Source organism: Staurois parvus, unplaced genomic scaffold (assembly GCF_062004578.1).
Source record: "Staurois parvus isolate SC_StPar_1 unplaced genomic scaffold, SC_StPar_1.0 ptg000015l, whole genome shotgun sequence".
Classification (NCBI taxonomy): domain Eukaryota; kingdom Metazoa; phylum Chordata; class Amphibia; order Anura; family Ranidae; genus Staurois; species Staurois parvus.
Window position 1 is genome coordinate 557,423 of NW_028317811.1, and position 23,628 is coordinate 581,050.

Below are 23,628 nucleotides of genomic sequence, written 5' to 3' on the forward strand. Positions count from 1 at the left end.
CTCCTCTCTAATTCATCCCAAAGGTGTTCTATCGGGTTGAGGTCAGGACTCTTTGTAGGCCAGTCAAGTTCCTTCACCCCAAACTCGCTCATCCATGTCTTTATGAACCTTGCTTTGTGAACTGGTGCGCAGTCATTCTGGGACAAGAAGGGGCCATCCCCAAACTGTTCCCACAAAATTGGGAGCATGAAAATGTCCAAAATGTGTTGGTATGCTGACACCTTAAGAGTTCACTTCACTGGAACTAAGGGGCCAAGCCCAACCCTTGAAAGACACCCCCACACCATAATCCCCCCTCCACCAAACTGTATGCTTGGCACAATGCAGTCAGGCAAATATTGTTCTCTTGGCAATCGCCAAACCCAGACACGTCTATCACATTGAAAGACAGAGAAGTGTGATTCGTCACTTCAGAGAACACGTCTCCACTGCTCTAGAGTCCAGTGGTGGCGTGCTTTACACCACTGTATCTGACGCTTTGCATTGCACTTGGTGATTTAAGGGTTGGATGCAGCTGCTCGGCCATGGAAACCCATTCCATGAAGATCTCTACGTACTGTTGTTGTGCTAATCTGAAGGCCACACAAAGTTTGTAGGTGTTTAGCTATTGACTATGCAGACAGTTGACCACTACTGCACACTGTGCACTTCAGCATGCGCTGACCACACTCTGTCATTTTACGTGGTCTACCACTTCGTGGCTGAGTTGCTGTTGTTCCCAGTTGCTTCCACTTTGTTATAATACCACTAACGGCTGGCCATGGAATATTTAGTAGCAAGGAAATTTCACAGACGGACTTATTGCACAGGTGGCAACTTATCACAGTACCACTCTTGAATTCACTGAGCTCCTGAGAGCGACCCATTCTTTCACAAATGTTTGTAGAAGCAGTCTGCATGCCTAGGTGCTTGATTTCATACATCTGTGGCCATGGAGGTGATTAGAACACCTGAATCCAATGATTTGTAAGGGTGCCCAATACTTTTAGCAATATAGTATATATATATTGCTTATCTTGAAAATTACATTACTGGGAATGGTTACTAACACTATTATTGCTTTCATGAGAAGTTTGAATGTTATAATCCAGCCATAAATGGATCGGAATTCAACTGGTTCAGCAGGGATCAGCTGAATTTTGATCCATGTATGGGCAGGCTGAGTGTACCATTGATTCAACTTGGGTACAACCAGCCTGTTGGATTTTTCTGCATGGGATTACCGCCAGTAGATAGGCACTAGCAGTAATTATTGTATTCTGCTGGTCAGGAGGACTACCCACTCCCCTGTACAGAATACAATAGCACTGCTGAGGAAAGTAGAAAGATAGCTCTGGACTCGTAGGTTTATTTTATTGGTATTGCTATCTTAAGTTATTAATGTTGGTGTAAATGTTCTGGTTCCATGGCAGATAGCTTCTACACCCCAGAGGATATCCACAGTCTCCTTGGCTTGTTTGTAGACTATAATAGCACTGGAGGGGGGGAATTCCCCCATCAACACATTCAGTGGTGGAAGGAAAAAAATGGTTCATTGGTGGCTTGCCTTAGTGACTTCATACCAACCTTGAAAGGGTTACCAAACTACAGAACATAATGCCAGGTTAAAGCAGTATTAAACCCAAAACTAAACATGTATTATATTGCAGCTTACCAATCATGGTGGTTGCATCAATTTTCTTTTCTTTGGCTTTTTTCCCTCTGTTTTCAGCTGGTGATCTGGCCAGTAACACAGCTCCTATATTAGTGAGACACAGCTCTGGAGTGAAGAGCCAGGACACAGCAGACAACAGCATTGTCAGTCTGGGGGGATGAGTGTTAAATGTATTAGCAGATTTGAATACAAATAACAAATTGAAGCCAAACTTCAACTCATACTTTATATTGAGTTACAGCAAACAATTTCTTCCTTTTGGGAGTAGGGTTTTACATGAATAAATAAAAGCTGATCATTTTAATCAGCCCTGCCAGTGGTAAATGGATGGTCTCATCCATTTAAAGTTACATAGTTAGTCTGGCTGAAAAAAGACAAAAGTCCACCCACTTCAACCATTACAAAAAAAAAAGTTAAAATCCTACACCCACAGTTGATCCAGAGGATGACAAAAAAAAAAACAAAAAACAAGCAAAGCATGATCCAATTTGCTCCTGCAGGGGAAAAAATTCCTTGCTGATCCCCCGAGAGGCAATCGGCTATTTCCTGAATCAACTTTACCTATAAATGTTGGTATCCAGTTATATTCTGTGTATCCAAGAAATAATCCAGGCCTTTTTTAAAGCAATCTGAGCTGGCCAGAACCAACTCTTGAGGGAGACTATTCCACATTTTCACAGCTCTCACTGTGAAGAAACCTTTCTGTGTTTGGAGATTAATTTCTTTTTATCGAGACGTAAAGAGTGCCCCCTTGTTCTCTGTGATGACCTCAGGGTAAATAACTCTATACCGAGTTCACTATATGGACCACTGATGTATTTATACATGTTGATCATATCCCCCCTTAATCTCCTCTTCTTAAGAGAGAATAAATTCAGTTCCTCTAATCTTTCCTATTAGCTGAGCTCCTCCATGCCTCTTATCAGCTTGGTTGCCCTTCTCTGTACGTTCTCCAGTTCCCCAATGTTCTTTTTGTGAATTGGTGCCCAAAACTGAATGGCATATTCCAGATAAGGTATTATTAATGATTTGTACAGGGGTAAAATTATCTCTCTCTCTGACGTCTATACCTCTTTTAATACAAGAGAGGATTTTGCTTGCCTCAGAAACTGCAGATTGGCATTGCATGCCATTATTAAGCTTGTTCTACCAGAACTCCCAGATCCTTCTCCACCATTGATTCCCCCAGTTGTACCCCCCTAGTATGTATGATGCATGCATATTCTTAGCCCTCAAGTGCATAACCTTACATTTAGAGATGAGCGAATTATTCAAAAATTCGGTTCGGCTGATTCGCCGAATTCGCCAATTAAATTTGCTTCGTGCCGAATATATTCGCTGCGAATTTAACTTATAAAAAGGGTGTTTCTAGGCTTCAGAGAGCCTTTATATTAGTGCAGAACACTGTACCTTTAATTTAAATGCCCTTGGAGTCTGCTGGGGAAGAGAAATAATACTGTCAGTCAGTATGACATGCAGATGAGTGCCGTCGATCTTAGAATCACCGCACACTTCACTCATTTGGGCAGTCACAGGGCCAAAACCAGAGTGTGGAGCCACAGTGTGGCGGTGGAGGCAGCAGCAATGGGAGGCCATACAGCACCCTATGACAAAATGGAACCCACCAGCAGTGTGAGGAGACCTGAAAGTGGCACATGGCAGAGTGTGGCGATGGAGACAGCAGCAATGGGAGGCCGTACAGGGACCCATGACACACTCTGGACCTGGCAGCAGCATGAGGAGGCGGTACAGGGGCCCATGACAGATTACGGGCCTGGCAGCAGGATGAGGAGTCGGTACGGGGGCCCATGGCAGATTACGGGCCTGGCAGCAGCATGAGGAGGCGGTACAGGGGCCCATGGCAGAGTGGCGGAGCGTAAGCAGCGAGAATTGAAGGCCATACAGAGGCCTATGTTAAAAAGTCCCCCCAGCAGCAGCGTGGGGAGACGACTATCAAGAGTCCAATGGCAGAGTGGCGGAGCAGAAGCAGCTTCAATTGAAGGCCATACACAGGCCTAGGTTAAAAAGCGGAAGCCGTCAGCAGCGTGAGCAGACGACAGAGACACATGGCGCAGGGTGGCGGTGGATGCAGCAGTATTCGGAAGCCAAACACAGGCCTCGGTTAAAAAGCGGAAGCCGTCAGCAGCGAGAGCAGACGACAGAGGCACATGGCGCAGGGTGGCGGTGGAGGCAGCAGCAATGGAAGGCCATACAGCACCCTATCACAAAATGGAACCCACCAACAGTGTAAGGAGACCTGAAAGTGGCACATGGCGCAGGGTGGCGGTGGAGGCAGCAGTATTCGGAAGACATACACAGGACTAGTTTAAAAAGCGGAAGCCGTCAGCAGCGTGAGCAGACGACAGAGGCACATGGCGCAGGGTGGCGGTGGAGGCAGCAGTATTCGGAAGCCATACACAGGCCTAGGTTTAAAACTGAAACCCAGCATATATGGACCACTGGCCTAGGTTAAAAAGCGGAAGCCGTCAGCAGCGTGAGCAGACGACAGAGACACATGGCGCAGGGTGGCGGTGGAGGCAGCAGTATTCGGAAGCCATACACAGGCCTAGGTTAAAAAGCGGAAGCCGTCAGCAGCGTGAGCAGACGACAGAGGCACATGGCGCAGGGTGGCGGTGGAGGCAGCAGTATTCGGAAGCCATACACAGGCCTAGGTTTAAAACTGGAACCCAGCAGCGTGAGCAGACGACAAAGACGCACATGGCAGAGGATGGATCTGGCAGCAGTATGAGAAGGCGGTACAGGGGCCCGTGGCACAGTGTGGTGATGGGGGCTACAGCAACTGGATGCCAGAAAGTGGCCGATAGGGCTATATACTGCATGACTACATAGGTGGTTTTTATAGTACTTTATTTTGGCCTCCCTCTCAGCAGGTGTGAAAAAGGCCACCATTTTTGAACGGTAGCGAAGGTCCAACAAGGTGGACAGCCAAAAGTCATCCCTCTGTCTGATGGTTATTATTCGGCTGTCGCTACGCAAGCAACCGAGCATGCTATGGGCCATTTGTGCCAAGGAATGCGAGGGACTCCCTGCCTCCATCTCCACAGCATACTGCCACGGTGCGTCTGGGTCCTCTGTCTCCTCCTCCTCCTCTACCAGATGCTCCTGCTCCTCCACTCCTGTCCGCTGAGTGGAAAAACCACCCATTTCACTCAATAATTCCTGAGCACCAATGTCCTCCTCTACCTCCTCCTCTTCTTCCTGTCCTGCCCCCACAGGGGTCATGTGGCGTTGAGATCTGTGCGCCACGTCTACCGCACCCTGACCAGCCATTGTTAACAGCATTTGTTCCAGGACGTGCAACAGAGGAATGACGTCGTTCATCCCATAGTCCTGCCGACTCACGAATAGCGTGGCCTCCTCAAAGGGCCTGAGCAAGCGGCAGGTGTCACGCATGAGCTGCCAATGGCTGACATCTAAGTTACACAGGGGAGTACCTTTATCCGCTTGTAACATCAGGAAATCGGTGATGGCCTTTCGCTGTTCGTAAAGGCGGTCTAACATATGTAGGGTTGAATTCCACCTTGTTGCATTGTCGCAGATCAGGCGATGCTGTGGAATTCCGTTCTGCCGCTGCAGCTCAAGGAGGGTGTGCTTTGCGGTGTAGGAATGGCTGAAATGCATGCAAAGTTTACGTGACATTTTAAGGATGTCTTGCAGTGGGATGGTGGATTTTAGGAACCGCTTGACAACCAGATTGAACACGTGAGCCATGCATGACGCATGGCACAACCTTCCTTGACGCAGAGCAGACACCATGTTCTTTCCGTTGTCGGTCAACATGGTTCCGATTTTCAGTTTGCGCGGAGACAGCCATCTGTCGATTTCTCTGTTCATTACACTCAGAAGTTCCTCCCCTGTGTGACTACGTTCGCCAAGGCATACCAGGTGCAGCACAGCGTGACACCGTTGCGCCCTGCACATGTGATGTGCCGGTCGGGTAATGGGACTTGGCACGGGGGTGGCGGCTGAGGACACGGCGGAAGAAGAGGTGGTAGAGGCGGACATCTTTGCCGGACCAAGGACGTGCAAACGTGGAGGCAAAAGCGGCGTGACCTGTCCAAGTTGCTGGTGTGGCTGTGCCGGCACCACGTTCACCCAGTGGGCCGTAAATGACATGTACTGTCCCTGACCGTAGTTACAGCTCCACACGTCGGCGCTGCCGTGCACTTTGGCAGAGACTGACATGCTCAAAGACTGGCCCACCATCTCTTCTACATGTGAATGCAGGGCTGGCACTGCCTTTTTGGCGGCTTGGCACTCTCCACCGCGGCTCGGCACAAGCCATCATTTCTCGGAAAGGTGCTGAGTCCACCACTTGGAAAGGGAGGGACTGCAGCACCAGCAACTTGGACAGGAGGACGTTCAGCTTCTGCACCGTCGGGTGCGTGCTCGCAAACTGTTGTCTCTTGGAAACGGATTCCAAGAAAGACTGCTGACGGAATCCGTGAAGAGGAGTAGCAGGAGAAGGAGCATCTGAACGAGCGGAAGATGCCAACAAGCGACAACTCCCCTCAGCAGAGGTGTTGGAGCCTTGACTGGCTGATAGAGGGCGATTGACGTCGGGTGACGGAGCAAGTAACGGAGCGGGTGATGGAGCGGGGGCTGGGGCAGGCAGAACCGCTGTATCTTTATCACGGTTTTCCCAGGCCACCGAATGGCGACGCTGCATATGCTGACGCAACGCTGTAGTCCCAACATTGGCCCCCTGGCCACGCTTGACTTTCTGGCCACATAGTCGACATACGGCTACGTTTACTTCCTCGGGCGGCGTGACGAAAAATTGCCACACCGCCGAGTAGGAAACTTTGCCCCCGCTACTCCTCACTGGCTGACTGCTACTTCCTCCGTGCACACCGGCACCACTACTGGCCGTGGTGGTAGGCTGCAGTGGAGCTGGTGCTCTACTCCGTGGCCGTTTGGCTCCACTGACACTGCTGCGACCCTGCTGCCTCCTGGGCAACCCACCGACTGTTTTGCTCGCTGGCAAGCTGGCACCCTCTTCTCCTGATGATGCGGAAGCAATAGCCTGATGACGACGAGGCTGCCAAGTGCGATCAGCCTCATCATCATCAATTAGGGTCTCCGCGTCACTACTAGCCCCCTCGGCTGTGTGTGGGTCAGGAGACAGACCTGTCTCTAGACCGGCTACCGAGCCACTCTCCTCGCCAGTACTTCTTCGCCTGGCTGCTGAAGAGGCGGATGTCTCTCCCCGTTCCTGACCGCCCTCTGTTAGCTCTTCCTCACTGTACAGTGGGGCTGAGCCCACAGCATGCGATACTTCGCTTGGTGAGGGAACACCAAAGGACAGGGGCAGGTCGAGGACACGTGATTTCAGTGGGCTTGCTCCCGGGCCATGCCAACTAACGGTTGTGTCTGACGTACCCACCGACCGTTGGCTGTAGGTGTCAGAGGTGACCTGGGAAGAGGAAGACGACCGAGTCAACCAATCGATGACGGCAGGGTTGTCGGTGGAGACATGACCGCTGGATGACACCGGGAGCACTGGCCTCTGGCTGCGACTAGTGCTGCCTCAACCCCTTCCTCTGCTGCCACGTCTGCTCGCTCCAGAAACATTGCCTCCTCTGCCACTCCTCTGCGTGTTGTCTGACATACTCTTTAATTCAATAAGCACCCCAAAAATAAAACCGGATTTAACTCTTTGAACGTACAGTAGTGGTTGTGAAGCAGAAAGTCAGTTTATTTAGCACAATCGGTCAATTGCAGCTTGCCGTTGGCTGTAAACTGTACGTTTATGTCACTGGAATGCACTAATCACCCAAAAAATATTACCGCCACCCGGCGTGTAAATGGATCTAACTCTTTGAACGTACAATAGTGGTTGTGAAGCAGAAAGTCAGTTTATTTAGCACAATCGGTCAATTGCAGCTTGCCGTTGGCTGGAAACTGTACGTTTATGTCACTGGAATGCACTAATCACCCAAAAAATATTACCGCCAGCCGGCGTGTAAATGGATCTAACTCTTTGAACGTACAATAGTGGTTGTGAAGCAGAAAGTCAGTTTATTTAGCACAATCGGTCAATTGCAGCTTGCCGTTGGCTGGAAACTGTACGTTTATGTCACTGGAATGCACTAATCACCCAAAAAATATTACCGCCACCCGGCGTGTATATGGATTTAACTCTTTGAACGTACAATAGTGGTTGTGAAGCAGAAAGTCAGTTTATTTAGCACAATCGGTCAATTGCAGCTTGCCGTTGGCTGGAAACTGTACGTTTATGTCACTGGAATGCACTAATCACCCAAAAAATATTACCGCCACCCGGCGTGTAAATGGATCTAACTCTTTGAACGTACAATGGTGGTTGTGAAGCAGAAAGTCAGTTTATTGTACACAATCGGTCAATTGCAGCTTGCCGTTGGCTGGAAACTGTACGTTTCTGTCACTGGAATGCACTAATCACCCAAAAAATATTACCGCCAGCCGGCGTGTAAATGGATTTAACTCTTTGAACGTACAATAGTGGTTGTGAAGCAGAAAGTCAGTTTATTTAGCACAATCGGTCAATTGCAGCTTGCCGTTGGCTGGAAACTGTACGTTTATGTCACTGGAATGCACTAATCACCCAAAAAATATTACCGCCAGCCGGCGTGTAAATGGATCTAACTCTTTGAACGTACAATGGTGGTTGTGAAGCAGAAAGTCAGTTTGTTGTACACAATCGGTCAATTGCAGCTTGCCGTTGGCTGGAAACTGTACGTTTCTGTCACTGGAATGCACTAATCACCCAAAAAATATTACCGCCACCCGGCGTGTAAATGGATCTAACTCTTTGAACGTACAATGGTGGTTGTGAAGCAGAAAGTCAGTTTATTGTACACAATCGGTCAATTGCAGCTTGCCGTTGGCTGGAAACTGTACGTTTCTGTCACTGGAATGCACTAATCACCCAAAAAATATTACCGCCAGCCGGCGTGTAAATGGATTTAACTCTTTGAACGTACAATAGTGGTTGTGAAGCAGAAAGTCAGTTTATTTAGCACAATCGGTCAATTGCAGCTTGCCGTTGGCTGGAAACTGTACGTTTATGTCACTGGAATGCACTAATCACCCAAAAAATATTACCGCCACCCGGCGTGTATATGGATTTAACTCTTTGAACGTACAATAGTGGTTGTGAAGCAGAAAGTCAGTTTATTTAGCACAATCGGTCAATTGCAGCTTGCCGTTGGCTGGAAACTGTACGTTTATGTCACTGGAATGCACTAATCACCCAAAAAATATTACCGCCACCCGGCGTGTAAATGGATCTAACTCTTTGAACGTACAATAGTGGTTGTGAAGCAGAAAGTCAGTTTAGTGTACACAATCGGTCAATTGCAGCTTGCCGTTGGCTGGAAACAGTACGTTTCTGTCACTGGAATGCACTAATCACCCAAAAAATATTACCGCCAGCCGGCGTGTAAATGGATTTAACTCTTTGAACGTACAATAGTGGTTGTGAAGCAGAAAGTCAGTTTATTTAGCACAATCGGTCAATTGCAGCTTGCCGTTGGCTGGAAACTGTACGTTTATGTCACTGGAATGCACTAATCACCCAAAAAATATTACCGCCAGCCGGCGTGTAAATGGATCTAACTCTTTGAACGTACAATAGTGGTTGTGAAGCAGAAAGTCAGTTTATTTAGCACAATCGGTCAATTGCAGCTTGCCGTTGGCTGGAAACTGTACGTTTATGTCACTGGAATGCACTAATCACCCAAAAAATATTACCGCCACCCGGCGTGTATATGGATTTAACTCTTTGAACGTACAATAGTGGTTGTGAAGCAGAAAGTCAGTTTATTTAGCACAATCGGTCAATTGCAGCTTGCCGTTGGCTGGAAACTGTACGTTTATGTCACTGGAATGCACTAATCACCCAAAAAATATTACCGCCACCCGGCGTGTAAATGGATCTAACTCTTTGAACGTACAATAGTGGTTGTGAAGCAGAAAGTCAGTTTATTGTACACAATCGGTCAATTGCAGCTTGCCGTTGGCTGGAAACTGTACGTTTGTGTCACTGGAATGCACTAATCACCCAAAAAATATTACCGCCAGCCGGCGTGTAAATGGATTTAACTCTTTGAACGTACAATAGTGGTTGTGAAGCAGAAAGTCAGTTTATTTTGCACAATCGGCAAACTGCAGCACCAACTGTGCACGACAGCCACCAAAAAAAAAAAGGGTGTATGTCACTTTAAATTTTCGATTCTTTGATAGCTGTGGCCCTGAGTAACGATTCTGTGTCCCTGAGTAACGATTCTGTGTCCCTGAGTAACGATTCTGTGTCCCTGAGTAACAATTCTGTGTCCCTGAGTAACGATTCTGTGTCCCTGAGTAACGATTCTGTGGCCCTAAAGTCTCTGTGGCCCTAACTCTGTCCCTTAATACAGACAGGTCTGTCTCTCTTGAATGACCGGAGGCTAATGGAGAATTCTAAGATGGCCGCGATTTATAGCTCCACCATTACACAGTGCTGGCTGGCTGCTGATTGGCTAATGCGATCACATGTCATGATTCATGACTCATGAATGCATTATGGGTCAGCGCGCCTTGTCTGCGCGCCTTCCCAGAGATCCCCGCCCCATCTTCTCTGTCCATTTTCTCCTGTCGCCACACATGTCGCCGCCATTTTTGGGAAAATTCGATTCGTGCATCCGAAGTTTGCTAATCTTCGGATTCGTCGCGAATCGAATTTTTCCAAATCTTCGGAACGAATTGCACTTCGTCATGTTCGATTCGCTACTCTACTTACATTTATCAACATGAAACCTCATTTGCCACATAGTTGCTCAATTAAACAGTGCATTGAGATCGGCTTGTAAGTTGGAGACATCCTATAAGGATGTTATTCCATTGCACAGCTTAGTGTCATCTGCAAAGACTAAAATTGTATCTATAATCCCAGATCCTATATCGTTTTTTAAATTTATTAAAAAGTAAGGGTCCCAACACTGAACCCTGGGGTACACCACTGACAACCCTAGACCATTCAGAGTATGAATCATTAACCATTACTCTCTGAATACAATCTTTTAGCCAGTTTTTTATCCATTTACATACAGATTTTTCCAAGCCTGTAGACTTTACTTCACACATTAGCCATGTGTGGGGAACTGTGTCAAACTCTTTTGCAAAATCCAAGTACTCCACATCCACCGCCACCCCTCTGTCCAAGGTTTTGCTCACCTCCTCATAAAAAAATCATATTTGTTTGACAACTTCTTTCTTTCATGAATCCATGCTGTCTGTTGCCTAAAATATTTTTTTTCCAGCAAGAACTGACCTATGTGGTCTTTTATTAAACTCTCCAGTATCTTCCCAACTATAGAAGTTCAATTAACAGGTCTATAATTACTTGGTAAAGATTTTGACCCATTTTTAAATATTGGCACCACATTGGCCTTACACCAATCCAGTGGTAATATGCCAGTCATTAAAGAATCCCTAAAAATTAGAAAAATGGCTTTGAAATGACAGAGCCCAATTCTTTAAGGACCCATGAGTGTATGCCATCTGGTCCAGGTGCTTTATTCACCTTTTATTCTGTCTAAATATTTTTGGATCATATCAATTGTAAGCCAATGTGGATCATCTGGTTTGATTTTTAGCCTTTTAAACTTGTTGTCCATGGGAATATAGTTTGCAGTTTGTTCACATACAGTCGTTTTGAAGAACTCCCATTTCTGTGCTGGGTTCACTGATGTCAATATTCCCTCCCAGTCTAAGTCTTGGAGAGCAGCTCTCAGCCTTGGAAAATTAGCTCTCTTAAAATTGAGCGTTTTTATTTTTCCTGTATGTGCTTGCTGTTTACAGCTAACAATAAATTAAATCATGTTATGGTAACTTGTACCCATATGTTCCTTTATATGGACATTCATAATAAGCTCTGCATGGTTTGAGATTACCAGGTCTAGCAGAGCATCATTCATAGTTGGGGCCTCTGTGACCTGTACCATAAAATTGTCCTGTAGTAGGTTTCAAAATGTTTGCCATTTAACTGTTCCTGCTGTAGCATTACTCCAGTCAATTTCCAGGTAGTTAAAATCCCCTATTATTATCACTGTCCTAGCTCTTGCAGCCCTTTTGATCTGTGCAAGGAGCTAAGTCTCCATCTCCTTATTAACACTGGGAGGCCTATAACAAACTCCAATGATTACCTTTGTAGTACACATCCCCATGTGCAGTTCCACCCATAATGTTTCAGCCTCCTCACACTCTCCAACAACTAGGTCCTCTTCCACAGTCTCTCTGAGATGACTTCTCACATAGAGACAGACACCACCACCTCTCCTATTTACCCTGTCTAGAGAACATAGCCAGGAATATTACTGGCCCGGTCATGTGAAGAATGAAGCCAAGATTCAGCAATACCAATTAAATCATAGTTCTGTGCATGCACCAAAGCTTCCAACTCACCTATTTTGCTCGGCAGACTTCTGGCATTTGTGAACAAACACTTTAATCAATTGAATTTACAGAAATCCCCCTGCGCTCCACAGAACCTAGTGAGTTAGCTGCTATCACCTATTCTCTATACCGCAAGATATGTGCAAACAAAATTATATAAATGGTGAAGCGCTCAACTTAAATAGAAGTGAAAATTATCTCATACCTAAATAAATTCCAAATATGCAAACTCAATAATCAATATAAATGAAAAAAATGGTGCAATATCCCCATATATGAATTATACGTCCCTGGTGGTATAGTGATGAACAACTAATACCTCTTGAGCTGTGCAAATATACAAAAAAATAATCAATATAAATGAAAAAACTAGTGCAATATCCCCATATATGGATTATACGTCCCTGGTGGTATAGTGATGAACAACTAATACCTCTTGAGCTGTGCAAAGTGATACTTATATCCAATTAATTAAAACAATTAAATAAAATATTAATTCAAAATAAATTGTGATGCCACACTGTGCAAAATCATAAAAAGTGTTCAAATGACGTCACTCCATGCTGCAATTGTGCTCTTCGTGAAAATCTTGACGTGACTCCCCTCAATAATAGCCAAAGTGCCCCCTCACCTTCCACATTCGACCCTTGCGGGTCACAAAGCTTTATATATATATAATATATCTCTGCCAGGTGTTTTTCTCCTCCACTGCCTCCACCGACCCAATCAAGATCCTCCTCCAGGCAATGAGTTCCACTCAAATAACTCCCCTCACAATACGGACTCAGACACAGGGCGCATATGCAAGAAAAAGCAGACCTCCATAGTGCAACACTGTTTTAATGCACTCCGAGATATATAACAAAATGCACTCACATATCCTCCAACAGAGAGAAGCAGTTCCCCATGTGCTATGGGTATATTCAGGTGTACAAAGATGGCGTCCGAACCCGGAACCGGAAGTACGTCACCCCTATGACCGGAAATACGTCGACGCGTTGAATCCTGAAGAAGCCACGTGATCGTGGCGCAACGCGTCGACGTATTTCCGGTCATAGGGGTGACGTACTTCCGGTTCCGGGTTCGGACGCCAACTTTGTACACCTGAATATACCCATAGCACATGGGGAACTGCTTCTCTCTGTTGGAGGATATGTGAGTGCATTTTTTTATATATCTCTGAGTTCATTAAAACAGTGTTGCACTATGGAGGTCTGCTTTTTCTTGCATATGCGCCCTGTGTCTGAGTCCGTATTGTGAGGGGAGTTATTTGAGTGGAACTCATTGCCTAGAGGAGGATCTTGATTGGGTCGGTGGAGGCAGTGGAGGAGAAAAACACCTGGCAGAGATATATTATATATATATAAAGCTTTGTGACCCGCAAGGGTCGAATGTGGAAGGTGAGGGGGCACTTTGGCTATTATTGAGGGGAGTCACGTCAAGATTTTCACGAAGAGCACAATTGCAGCATGGAGTGACGTCATTTGAACACTTTTTATGATTTTGCACAGTGTGGCATCACAATTTATTTTGAATTAATATTTTATTTAATTGTTTTAATTAATTGGATATAAGTATCACTTTGCACAGCTCAAGAGGTATTAGTTGTTCATCACTATACCACCAGGGACGTATAATCCATATATGGGGATATTGCACTAGTTTTTTCATTTATATTGATTATTTTTTTGTATATTTGCACAGCTCAAGAGGTATTAGTTGTTCATCACTATACCACCAGGGACGTATAATTCATATATGGGGATATTGCACCATTTTTTTCATTTATATTGATTATTGAGTTTGCATATTTGGAATTTATTTAGGTATGAGATAATTTTCACTTCTATTTAAGTTGAGCGCTTCACCATTTATATAATTTTACTTTAATCAATTGACACCTTGTGCAAATGTATTTTGCATAATTTTTATTTTCATACCAATGGTACCAATTCCACTGGTTGTTTGTAACATGGGAACCTTCTTATCATCTGTCATAGTCCTCCCCCATCTTTCCCCATTCCACCCACCAATAAGTACTGACCCTTGTCTGATCTAACTACCCCATTATAATTGAATTCTCCCTCCCCCCTCAATCCTAGTTTAAATACTCCTCCAGCCTTCCCATAAACATCTCCCCCAGCACAACAGACTCCCTTCTATTTAGGTGCAAACCATCAAAGCGATTCAAAAGGTTAATTTTTTTATGTAAAACAACAAATATGCCTATACTTACCTACTGTGTGCAGTGGTTTTGCACAGAGCAGCCTGGATCCTCCTCTTCTGGGGTCCCCCGCAGCCTCTCCTGGCTCCTCCTGTCTGTCAGGTGCCCCACAGCAAGCAGCTCACTATGGGGGCACCCGCTGCTCCGTGTGTCCATTCACCACGGAACCATGACCCTGCCCCCTCTCTCTGCTCATTGGCTGACTGGCTGTGATTGACAGCAGTGGGAGCAAATGGCTCCCGCTTGCTGTCTCAGCCAATGAGGAGGCAGAGACCCAGGACTTCCTAGGCTGTCATTCGCATCGCTGGATCGCGATGAGGCTAAGGTAAGTATTGAAGGGGCTGGGGGAACTGCTGCACACAGGTTTTTTACCTTCATGCATGGATTGCATGAAGATAAAAAACCTTCATCCTTTACAACCACTTTAAGCTAATACAAAATATTACACTTTAGTTTTATTGAGAACATGTACCTGCAAAGGTTTTGACATGCTATGTTGAGTTTTATACTTTTATGCTTTCAAACCATTTCAAGTAAATGCTTTCAATTTAACATTATTTACATTTAAAATATATATTTTTTGTGAAAATATTTGATAAATCTTGGAATCACAGCCTTTGAAGAGATAAAAATCTGACCGCGTCAGACTTGCCTCTTTTAAGACATCAAGTATTAACAGTTTGGTACCTTGCAGCACTTAAGCCACATTTAGTGTAAATGTTAAAGCCCTACTCTGGACAGTAGATAAAAATTACCCTTTCAGTGGGGCCTCCCTGCCCTGCAAATGTTAAATGCTGTTTAAGTCTAGGGGGAAAGGAATACGCTGTAATGTTTACCATATTCCTCAAACTCCAACAGCCTTCCATCCCTGTTCCCCAAAGCCACCTCTCTTCAATGCTTTGTTCAGTGGTCACTCTCTGAAGTCATCATGTATAATGCAGGACTAGCAGACCTGCATTGTACATGGGGACCTGCCCACAACTTAAGTGTTGGACAGAAGGTAGGTGGCAGATGCCTGGGGAGCAGGAAATAAGGTAAGTTTTAGAGCTTATTCCATTACCACTAGACTTAGCAAGCATTTGACCACTGCAGTGCAGGGAGGCCTCACTGCAAGATATTTTTTTTAAGTCACGGAGTTCATCTTTAATGTTTAAGCTATTAATGTAGCACTGAGTTTTTCCTATGGTAGACATTTAAAGTATATGTATAGCCAAAATGTATTTTATTTCTTGGATAGCATGTGAAAGGGTTAGAACCTTTGTCAAATTTTAATTTGCTGTCCCTTTAGGTAGTTTTGCCATCCCTATTTGTACTGATGACTATTATCAAAGAGATAAAAAGTAATGAGATATCAAAAACATTAATGCGAAAATAAATGCTAACATGGTGATTTATCAGAACATGTTTGAGCCTTTAAAGCAGTTGGTAATCTCTCACATACTGTGAATTACTAGATCATAAAGCACACACCCTGTTTTTGAGATATACTTTAGGAACATCTTATGGCTGTGGCATTAGAAAGATGTCATTGATATTGACAACTTAACATGCATGGAAATGATGTGTTTTAACCTTTAAATTTGTCTTCTCTTTTTAATTGCACAGGAGCTGGAGTGACTTGTGTGGCAGTTTGAGGTCGGCATGATTGCCACTGGAGGTCTGTTGAGGATCTCTGCACGAAAACAAGATCCTCTCAGACCCAAAAGCCAAACTCCGAAGAGAAAGCGGAAAGCAAAAAAGAAGCGAAAGAACGATGTGGTGGTAGTAAAAGGAAAACTTAAACTTTGCTCTGTCTCTGGATTAATTGCCCTGTGTGGAATTTTAGTACTTTTGGTTGGAATAGCCATGGCTGTTATGGGATATTGGCCAAAAAGCAGTTCTGTTTATCATGGCAATCTAGGGACGAATCAAGCCAAACTTTCATCAGGTGATATAAATTCTATCAGTGCAAATTCAAGCCAATCTTGGAGCCATCGCAACAGTCAAGGAGCTAATCAGAATGCCTTCAAAGAAAGTGATACAAACTTAACAAGAAGCCTTCAGCAAAAAACATCACCTGGATTTCTTGCAGGTTTGTTTTCTGGATACTTGCACTCGGATAATCTTAAAGTTTTTGGTCCTCTAATAATGGGCATTGGAATATTTCTATTTATTTGTGCTAATGCGGTTCTTCATGAAAACAGAGACAAGAAAACAAAGATCATCAACTTGAGGGATCTCTACTCTACAGTGATTGATGTTCATGGCATGAAATCTAAAGATGGAGTTCCTTTAAATGGGTTTGTTAATTATGTGCAATCTCGGAGCATGGATGTAAAAGGTAGTGACACATTTGGAGCGGCAATGTTGGCCAAGAGCTCATGGCATTCTGCTCTTGGTGGACCAATTTCTTTCTCTCCTCCTAATCTAAGGGAAACAAGGACGTCTTCTCCTAAGGTATATCGACACCCAACTGAGCAAATAAACATGAATGAGGAGGTATACAGTATTTACAGGGAGAGGTCCAACTCTGCTTTACCATTTGACAGAATTTCAGGGAGAGATGAGGATATTGATTCCTTGTCTGAATCGCCTGACCTAGAATGGGGTAGGAGCAGCACGTGTTCCATAGTTGGGCATTCCCTCAGTGCTTTTACGCTGCCTATTGTCAAGTTAGATAGCTGTCTGTTGGAGAAGAAAGAAGAACATGGGGAAGGGAACAAAAGTGCCAAAGAAGTATATAAGGGAGAGATTGAATTAAGTTTGACCAATTTTAGCCATGCAGACTTAAACTGGGAAATTCCCAAAACTCATAGAAAATTACCTTTAAGGCGCCAGAGCACAAGCTGTCTGCCTGACTTCAGGAGACCAATGTCACCTGGGCCACTGTCAGAATTGGGTAGCCAGTCATTAAGTAGCACAGACTTAGACTGCAGCCTTTTGGTGAGAGGCTCTCCATTTGGCAAAACAAAACCTGCTGTTCTTATGGATTCTCTTACTACAGCGCCATTGATAAGAAGAGATTCCCAAAGTTCAGGGTCTGACCAATCAAGCAATAAGGGCTACATTCATCTTGAGGAGGCAGGAACCTCCTTCGAGTCTATAGACACCTCAGCCAATAAAACTCAAGACTGTGAGGAAACAGAGGCTATAGACATTGAAATTCCCTCGGACGATACCAGCACAGAACAACATGTAGAACAGAAGCAGTACACTAATAAAGAAAAACTGTTGATGCTCACCAGGTCTCACGCTAAATCTGATGATAATAGTGATGGTGATGATGATATAGATAATACAAGTATTTAAAGCACACTTTGAGATTTGTCCATAGTTTGTTCTGGAACATGCTGTATTACAGGGAACTTGCCAATATCCAAAGATCTGCAGTGTCAACAGTTTTAGTATGTATTGGTAACCATCACCAACACCTGATTGTAACTGTATGTTTGACTGAAACCAAACTGTATTAATAAACAGTGAACTAGCCCATCTTTAACTTTCAGTATGAATCAGATTATTTTTAACAGTAACTGTGCACTTAATTTTAGCTACAGTAGATATTTTTTCCTGCTGATGGCATGTCAGTAATTGCTCGGTTATGGCGATTTAGTTTGGCTTACTGAAATGCTAAGGCAGCAAGTCTGCCTACATAGTGATAAACTGATTTATTTTTCTGAAAAAACTGTTTTAGAGGTTTTATCATTTCTCTGGTAACATAATATTCAAATGCAGTTTAAAAGGCAGAATATTCAAATACATTTTAAAGACAAAGGACATCAGTTGAGTTTGCTTATGTGGGACTGTTAGAATTTTATTTTCAAATAATTGAAATTTTCTGTATTACGCTGTTTTTATTGGATGTTATGGTTATTAAATGACTGAAAGCATCATTATTATTATTAAAAAAATATATAAAAAAAGAAATGTTTACATTCAACTATATCACATGCACCAAAATGTATTTTTGTTATTTTTAGGTTTTTTTGTTTTTGTTTTTTTTGTTTTTATTTTTTACCTCTTGCAGTATTTTAATAATGGCATGCAATCTTGCTTACAACAAGCAGACTTGAAATGCAGAATATATAGTATATTTAGGAATCTTTTTGCTAGCTACCATAGAATTTAATTTCTATAAATGGAAATTAAGTGAAGTGCATGATAAAATGTATTTTTGCTACATTTCATATTTATTCAATGTAGATTTGCATCACTGGCCCATTTGTCAGAATGTCAGCCTTTTGATGTTTTCTATTATAAAGATTCTTTATTAAAAACAATGCTAATACTAATAATATAAATAAAGATACATAATTTATTTAAAAGATACAGAAGTATTGTTAAATATTATTAACGTAAACACTACTGTTTCCTTTTTTAACTTTTTATCTTACTGCGCAACCCGACAATGTGTGGGTTATATTTATGGTAAATTGTATCTATGTTCATTTAATTGGAGAGAAAGGGCATTTTGATGCCCGATGTGCTTTCATGGTATTTAGAAAGTACATTCACCCTGTTGTTATGTACCAGTGTATAATTAACATTTATCCATGTTCTGTGAACTTTTTTTGTATGCAAAAAATGGACTTGCATCCTTTTTTTTTTTACATATCATGAAGTATGATATCACTTGTTGAAAAATACTGTAGTATGCCTAAACTACAGTACCTTTGTGTTTTTAACCTTGTTGTTGACATTATTTATGGCTCCTGCAATTTTACAGATGTAATGGTGAGTGCAGTTCATGAAACTGGTGCCTCATAGCAGAAAAAAAAAATCCCCCACACCCCAATTCTTACAATCTGATTGATTTCCCGAAATCCTTGTTTCCATATTATATTAGAAAAACTGAGGATACCATTATCTGTATGCATCCATTCCAAATTGGACACAGACTACTTGTCTTGGGGTTTTGTGTTTTATCCAGGCAGAGCTGTAGTTCAAGACACTCTTCTACTGAAATTTCTAGTGACAGTAGCCTTGTTAATCAGAATGCCATCTGCTCAGCTTCCAAATATGCAGGTCAGGTATCCCATCCTGGCCCATTCCATATCGTCCAAGTAATATCGATTAGGCAGCAGATAATGTTCAAATGCTTCAATCACACCTAGAAACTGTCCCAGTAGCCATCTACCTCTGCTTACTTTGCTATGCTTTGAATTAGAATTCATTTTGAAGGTAAATTCTGTGGATATTTTGACTTACAGTATATGTCTAGGAAAAAAAAATTTGGTACATTTCTGCAATACTTGCACATTTCCTGTTTTTTTTCCCCCACAACTATACAAAAGTACCCGATGTCCTGCCAGAAATTCTGTGATCTCCGAACTTCCTGTAGTGAAAGTTGTCTCTGCTACACTGGGTTATCTGCTGGACTATACCCCCCCCCCCCCCCAGTCAGCTCAGTAATATAAGGGAGAGGGGTTTTAAAGTCCAACGAGGAAGAACCCAGACAGGGCTTAATATTCAGGTTAGCAAAAGCCATGTTGTCAGCCTACAATACAAGTTAAGAGTTCACTTTATTGCTGAAAAGAGCTACACATATTGTTCTGTTAATATGGAAATTTGCATGTTTTGCAGAGATGTACTTAATGTTTTTTTTGCCTAGACATACACTTTAAAGTGTATGTTACCACAAAATATGTAATTCTTCTATGTATCTTTGTGTCCAAGTGGATGTTTGGCAATATAGCCTATTCTCTTTTTATTTCTTAGTTTCATGGAAAATAACTGGTGATCATACCAGTCCCCTTTCTTTCCTGTAAAATTCTGACTGCGCCAAGCATAGAAGCTTATCCATGCTGGTGTGACCAGTTTGTGTCTTTCAGTTTGCTAACTGGAGCTACAGAATGCAATATTAACACATGGTTGGTCTGCTGTATAGTGCACTGAATGACTGGGGAGTTGGGGATCATTGACATTCACTTACCGTACATGTTACGTGTATCTACAGGATTTTCTGAATAGCTTAACTGGTTCACAGTATGGTTTCACTAATTGCTTGTGTTGTGTTTCAAAAGAAATTCTTTAAATAAGCTAACATACATATAAGTGCATCACGAACCAATATCATGTTGCAGATTTAGCTAATCAATCCTCTAAAAACATTGTTCAAATTTTTGAAGGTGTATTAATACACTTTGTGATCCATCATTTAAAGGTCTGATATTTCAGTTTTCATTGGTTCCAGGCTTGTTGAATCACAGTGTGTGAGTTTCACCTCCCAACAAAATAGTGAAATCTCCAGCTGCTAAATAACGACACCATCATTATGGCTATGTAGTATGAGTTAGAGGTTCAAGCTACTGCAGAGAAACATCTCCATTAGAGCCTCAGGGAGATGTAACAAGGCAACAAGTGTTCAACTCCCCACTACTTTAGATAGTGTTAGCATTTTTAGTATAATGATTGTTAATTCATAAATTAGGATACATACAATACAACCAAGGTAGATGTTGGCTGCTTCCAAGCATAAATTTACTACCTGGATTTCCGAATAATAGCACCTCCTGTTTTGTGCCTCCTGTTCTGCTGTCACTGTAGAAAGTGATGAGTGATGTAGTCCTTGTTCATCAGATGATGTGATGGGTCTGGTTTATTGAGAATTTAGCTTGAGGTAGACCCAGCATCAAAACTAGCTAGATGTTTTATAACTGCTGCAGAACAGGTTTCTATAAACAGTCTGTACAGACCTCAGAGGCCAGCAGGCTTATTCTACATTATACAGGATATGAACTAAATGTTTGAGATGCAGCTCATTTTCAGTGAAAGGGCATTTATACTAAATGACCCTCCTCCCTGAGGTCTTGACTTCAATTTTCACTAAGATACCTTCTAAATGAAGTCTGCAAGTCTGTTCTATGTGAGCCTGGGATTCTGCTTAACACTGCTGTTTCCACAATCCAGAAATATAAGGCTCCCTACCAAACTGATCTTTGCATGTGTATCTGTTCAAGTTTAGAATGGGGGTAGAGAAAATCATTCAGTTCTGCAACTCCTTCTGTTCCTGTAATTTACTAGAATCTGCATCTTACACACAGAATGTTTTTTTTCTAATAAACTCCAAGAGGGTTGTGCAGAAAAAGTGGAGATTATGTGCAATGTTTCTTCTTATTCTAGGGTTAGATAACTTGCTACCACTTGACAGTTTACACAGACACAAGTTACACTCCAGGCATATCAGCCAGGTTAATAGCTGCGCATGGTATGTTGTAAGAGCAGGATTAGGGTGTCTTTGAAACATCAATCACATTTTGTACTTTGATTGGGTGTTGTCACAGGAGCACTAAAAATCACTCAGAGCACATTTAATCCCTGACAATGACTTAAATTGAAACATATAGTCTTGTGATGGGTAAGAGAATATTTCCGTTAGGAAGAAATGTGAAGAAATGTGAAGAAATGTCTAAGAACGGGAAAAAGAACAAACAGAAATATGTGTACAATATGAAGTCTATGCAGAAAATTTATAGATAACTGAACAATAAGAGAACAAAACTTTGGGATATTAAAGGGAATGGAAAATGGAATATAATACAACATTATTGAAGGGCAAGAAAGAAGATAATCGGCTAGAGAAAGAAAAAACAAAAATCATTAGAAAAAGTATATAAATGAATAATTTAAGATAATCAGGAGAATTCATAAAGGGTGTCTACTAGAAGTGTCAGTGCTTGTGCTCGATTCATGCACTTGTCAGAGACAGGTACATGAATCTGTCCCTGTCTGCACTGAGGATGGTGTATCCACATTGGACAGAGTATCCACAGTGCACTTCTTCCCTCCCTAGATACCTTTGTACTAGGGGTGGGCAGAGCCTGATGGGGAAGTGAAACTTAGTTCTCCATACTTAGAATCTGGCCACTGCTGTATATTGTCAATAAAAAGTTAGGCTGACCTGATGGGGAAACAGTCTATCAGTTCCCCATCAGACTGCGCCAACCCAGTGGCACGTCATTTCCCAAATATGGGCATTTTGGGTATTGACATGACCTGTATCCCCATTTTTACATTTAGTTTTCAGCCAGGAAATCTCACTAAACAGAGCTGAGATTACAGTTCTGTGTGAGAAGCTGTCACATTCATGAGGTCTGAGTACTGAGCAAATCTTTATGCCAGCTCAGAGCTGGTCTTAATTACCTCCAGTTTCCTAATCTGAGAACTGGTCTTAATTCTGTAAGAATTTTTTGCTGTCGTAGAACTACCTGCGTTTTCCACACATTTCAGTAATATTACCAACACTGGCGCAAATACTACCCTGAGTTAGATGCAGGTAGCTCTTATTGGAACTACCACCAAAAATTTAATTACTGATTTTTCTTATTCTCCTGAATATCTCTTTCTGAATAAAAGTTAAATATATTTATTGATTAAAAATAAAAGTTAGGCTTTATTAAACTCTTCTGGAGTGGACATGCAAAATAGTAATGTATGTCACGCTCATTGCATCTAATTTAAATAATTGAAAACCCAATTCCAGCCTTTCACACAGGCTTTTCAATCAGATCTGCCTGTCAGTTTTTCAGGCTGAACTGATCAGAAGCTCCATGGAGCTCTATGGGTAGGCTGATATAAACAGATTTTTGCCTATCTAGTCTAAATCCATAACAAACAAAAAAAAAGAAGGCGGCACAAACTACATGGGTCTGGATGTAAAAAAAATTGACATCTGTCCCGTTTAGCTCTGCTTCAGGGGATTCACTCATGAATCCCCTGCTGAATGGAACAGAGCAGCACCATGTGAAAAAACCTTTATGATTGTGTATTCAAAGACAATCTATTTTTTTTCAAAATTTTTGGAGATAACAGTGATGTGTTGCATAGTAAAAGCACCATACCCTCTTTATTCTCCTCTGATGTTGGTACATTGCATGATGAATGGTATATTGACTATGAAACAATAACTTTGTAATATTTTTAAAATGGATTACTAGATGCTGAATAGCAAGATTTTTATCCCCAAATGATGGTAGCTGTAATTCAGATTTACATTAAACAAACACAGCAATTTCTAAAATAATAAATCCACCAAACTGTGCTGTGGCAAAGATTCATAAACTGCTACCTTCCACACAAACGACATGACATCAATAGACTCATATAAGAAGCACCCATACCAATCCATATAAATACAAAATGACCATAAGAGTGCAATTTCTGGGTAAAATTCAACTCAAAGAGTATCCAATTTACAAACAGTCCATAAATGGATCATCAACATGGAATAAATAGACTTGCAGTAGTGAAGTACCATAAAAACGCTTTAATACTCAATATTATAGTCACATAAGCTGAGATCATACTCATCACTTCTTAATGTGATAAACTCAGG

The 23,628-nt window shown here is 42.5% G+C and overlaps 1 protein-coding gene across 3 annotated transcripts in view; it reads left to right on the top strand.

Moving 5' to 3' along the window:
* TMEM200C (transmembrane protein 200C) overlaps positions 1-18,628 on the top strand; it is a 118,035-nt gene extending 99,407 nt beyond the window's left edge. For all 3 annotated transcript variants that reach the window (XM_089677907.1, XM_089677895.1, XM_089677902.1), the window contains one exon: positions 15,921-18,628. In XM_089677907.1, the coding sequence (XP_089534033.1) occupies positions 15,957-17,603 (1,647 nt within the window). In that variant the 5' untranslated portion in view covers positions 15,921-15,956 and the 3' untranslated portion in view covers positions 17,604-18,628. The remainder of the gene's footprint in view (positions 1-15,920) is intronic.
* Positions 18,629-23,628: the final 5,000 nt, after the last annotated feature.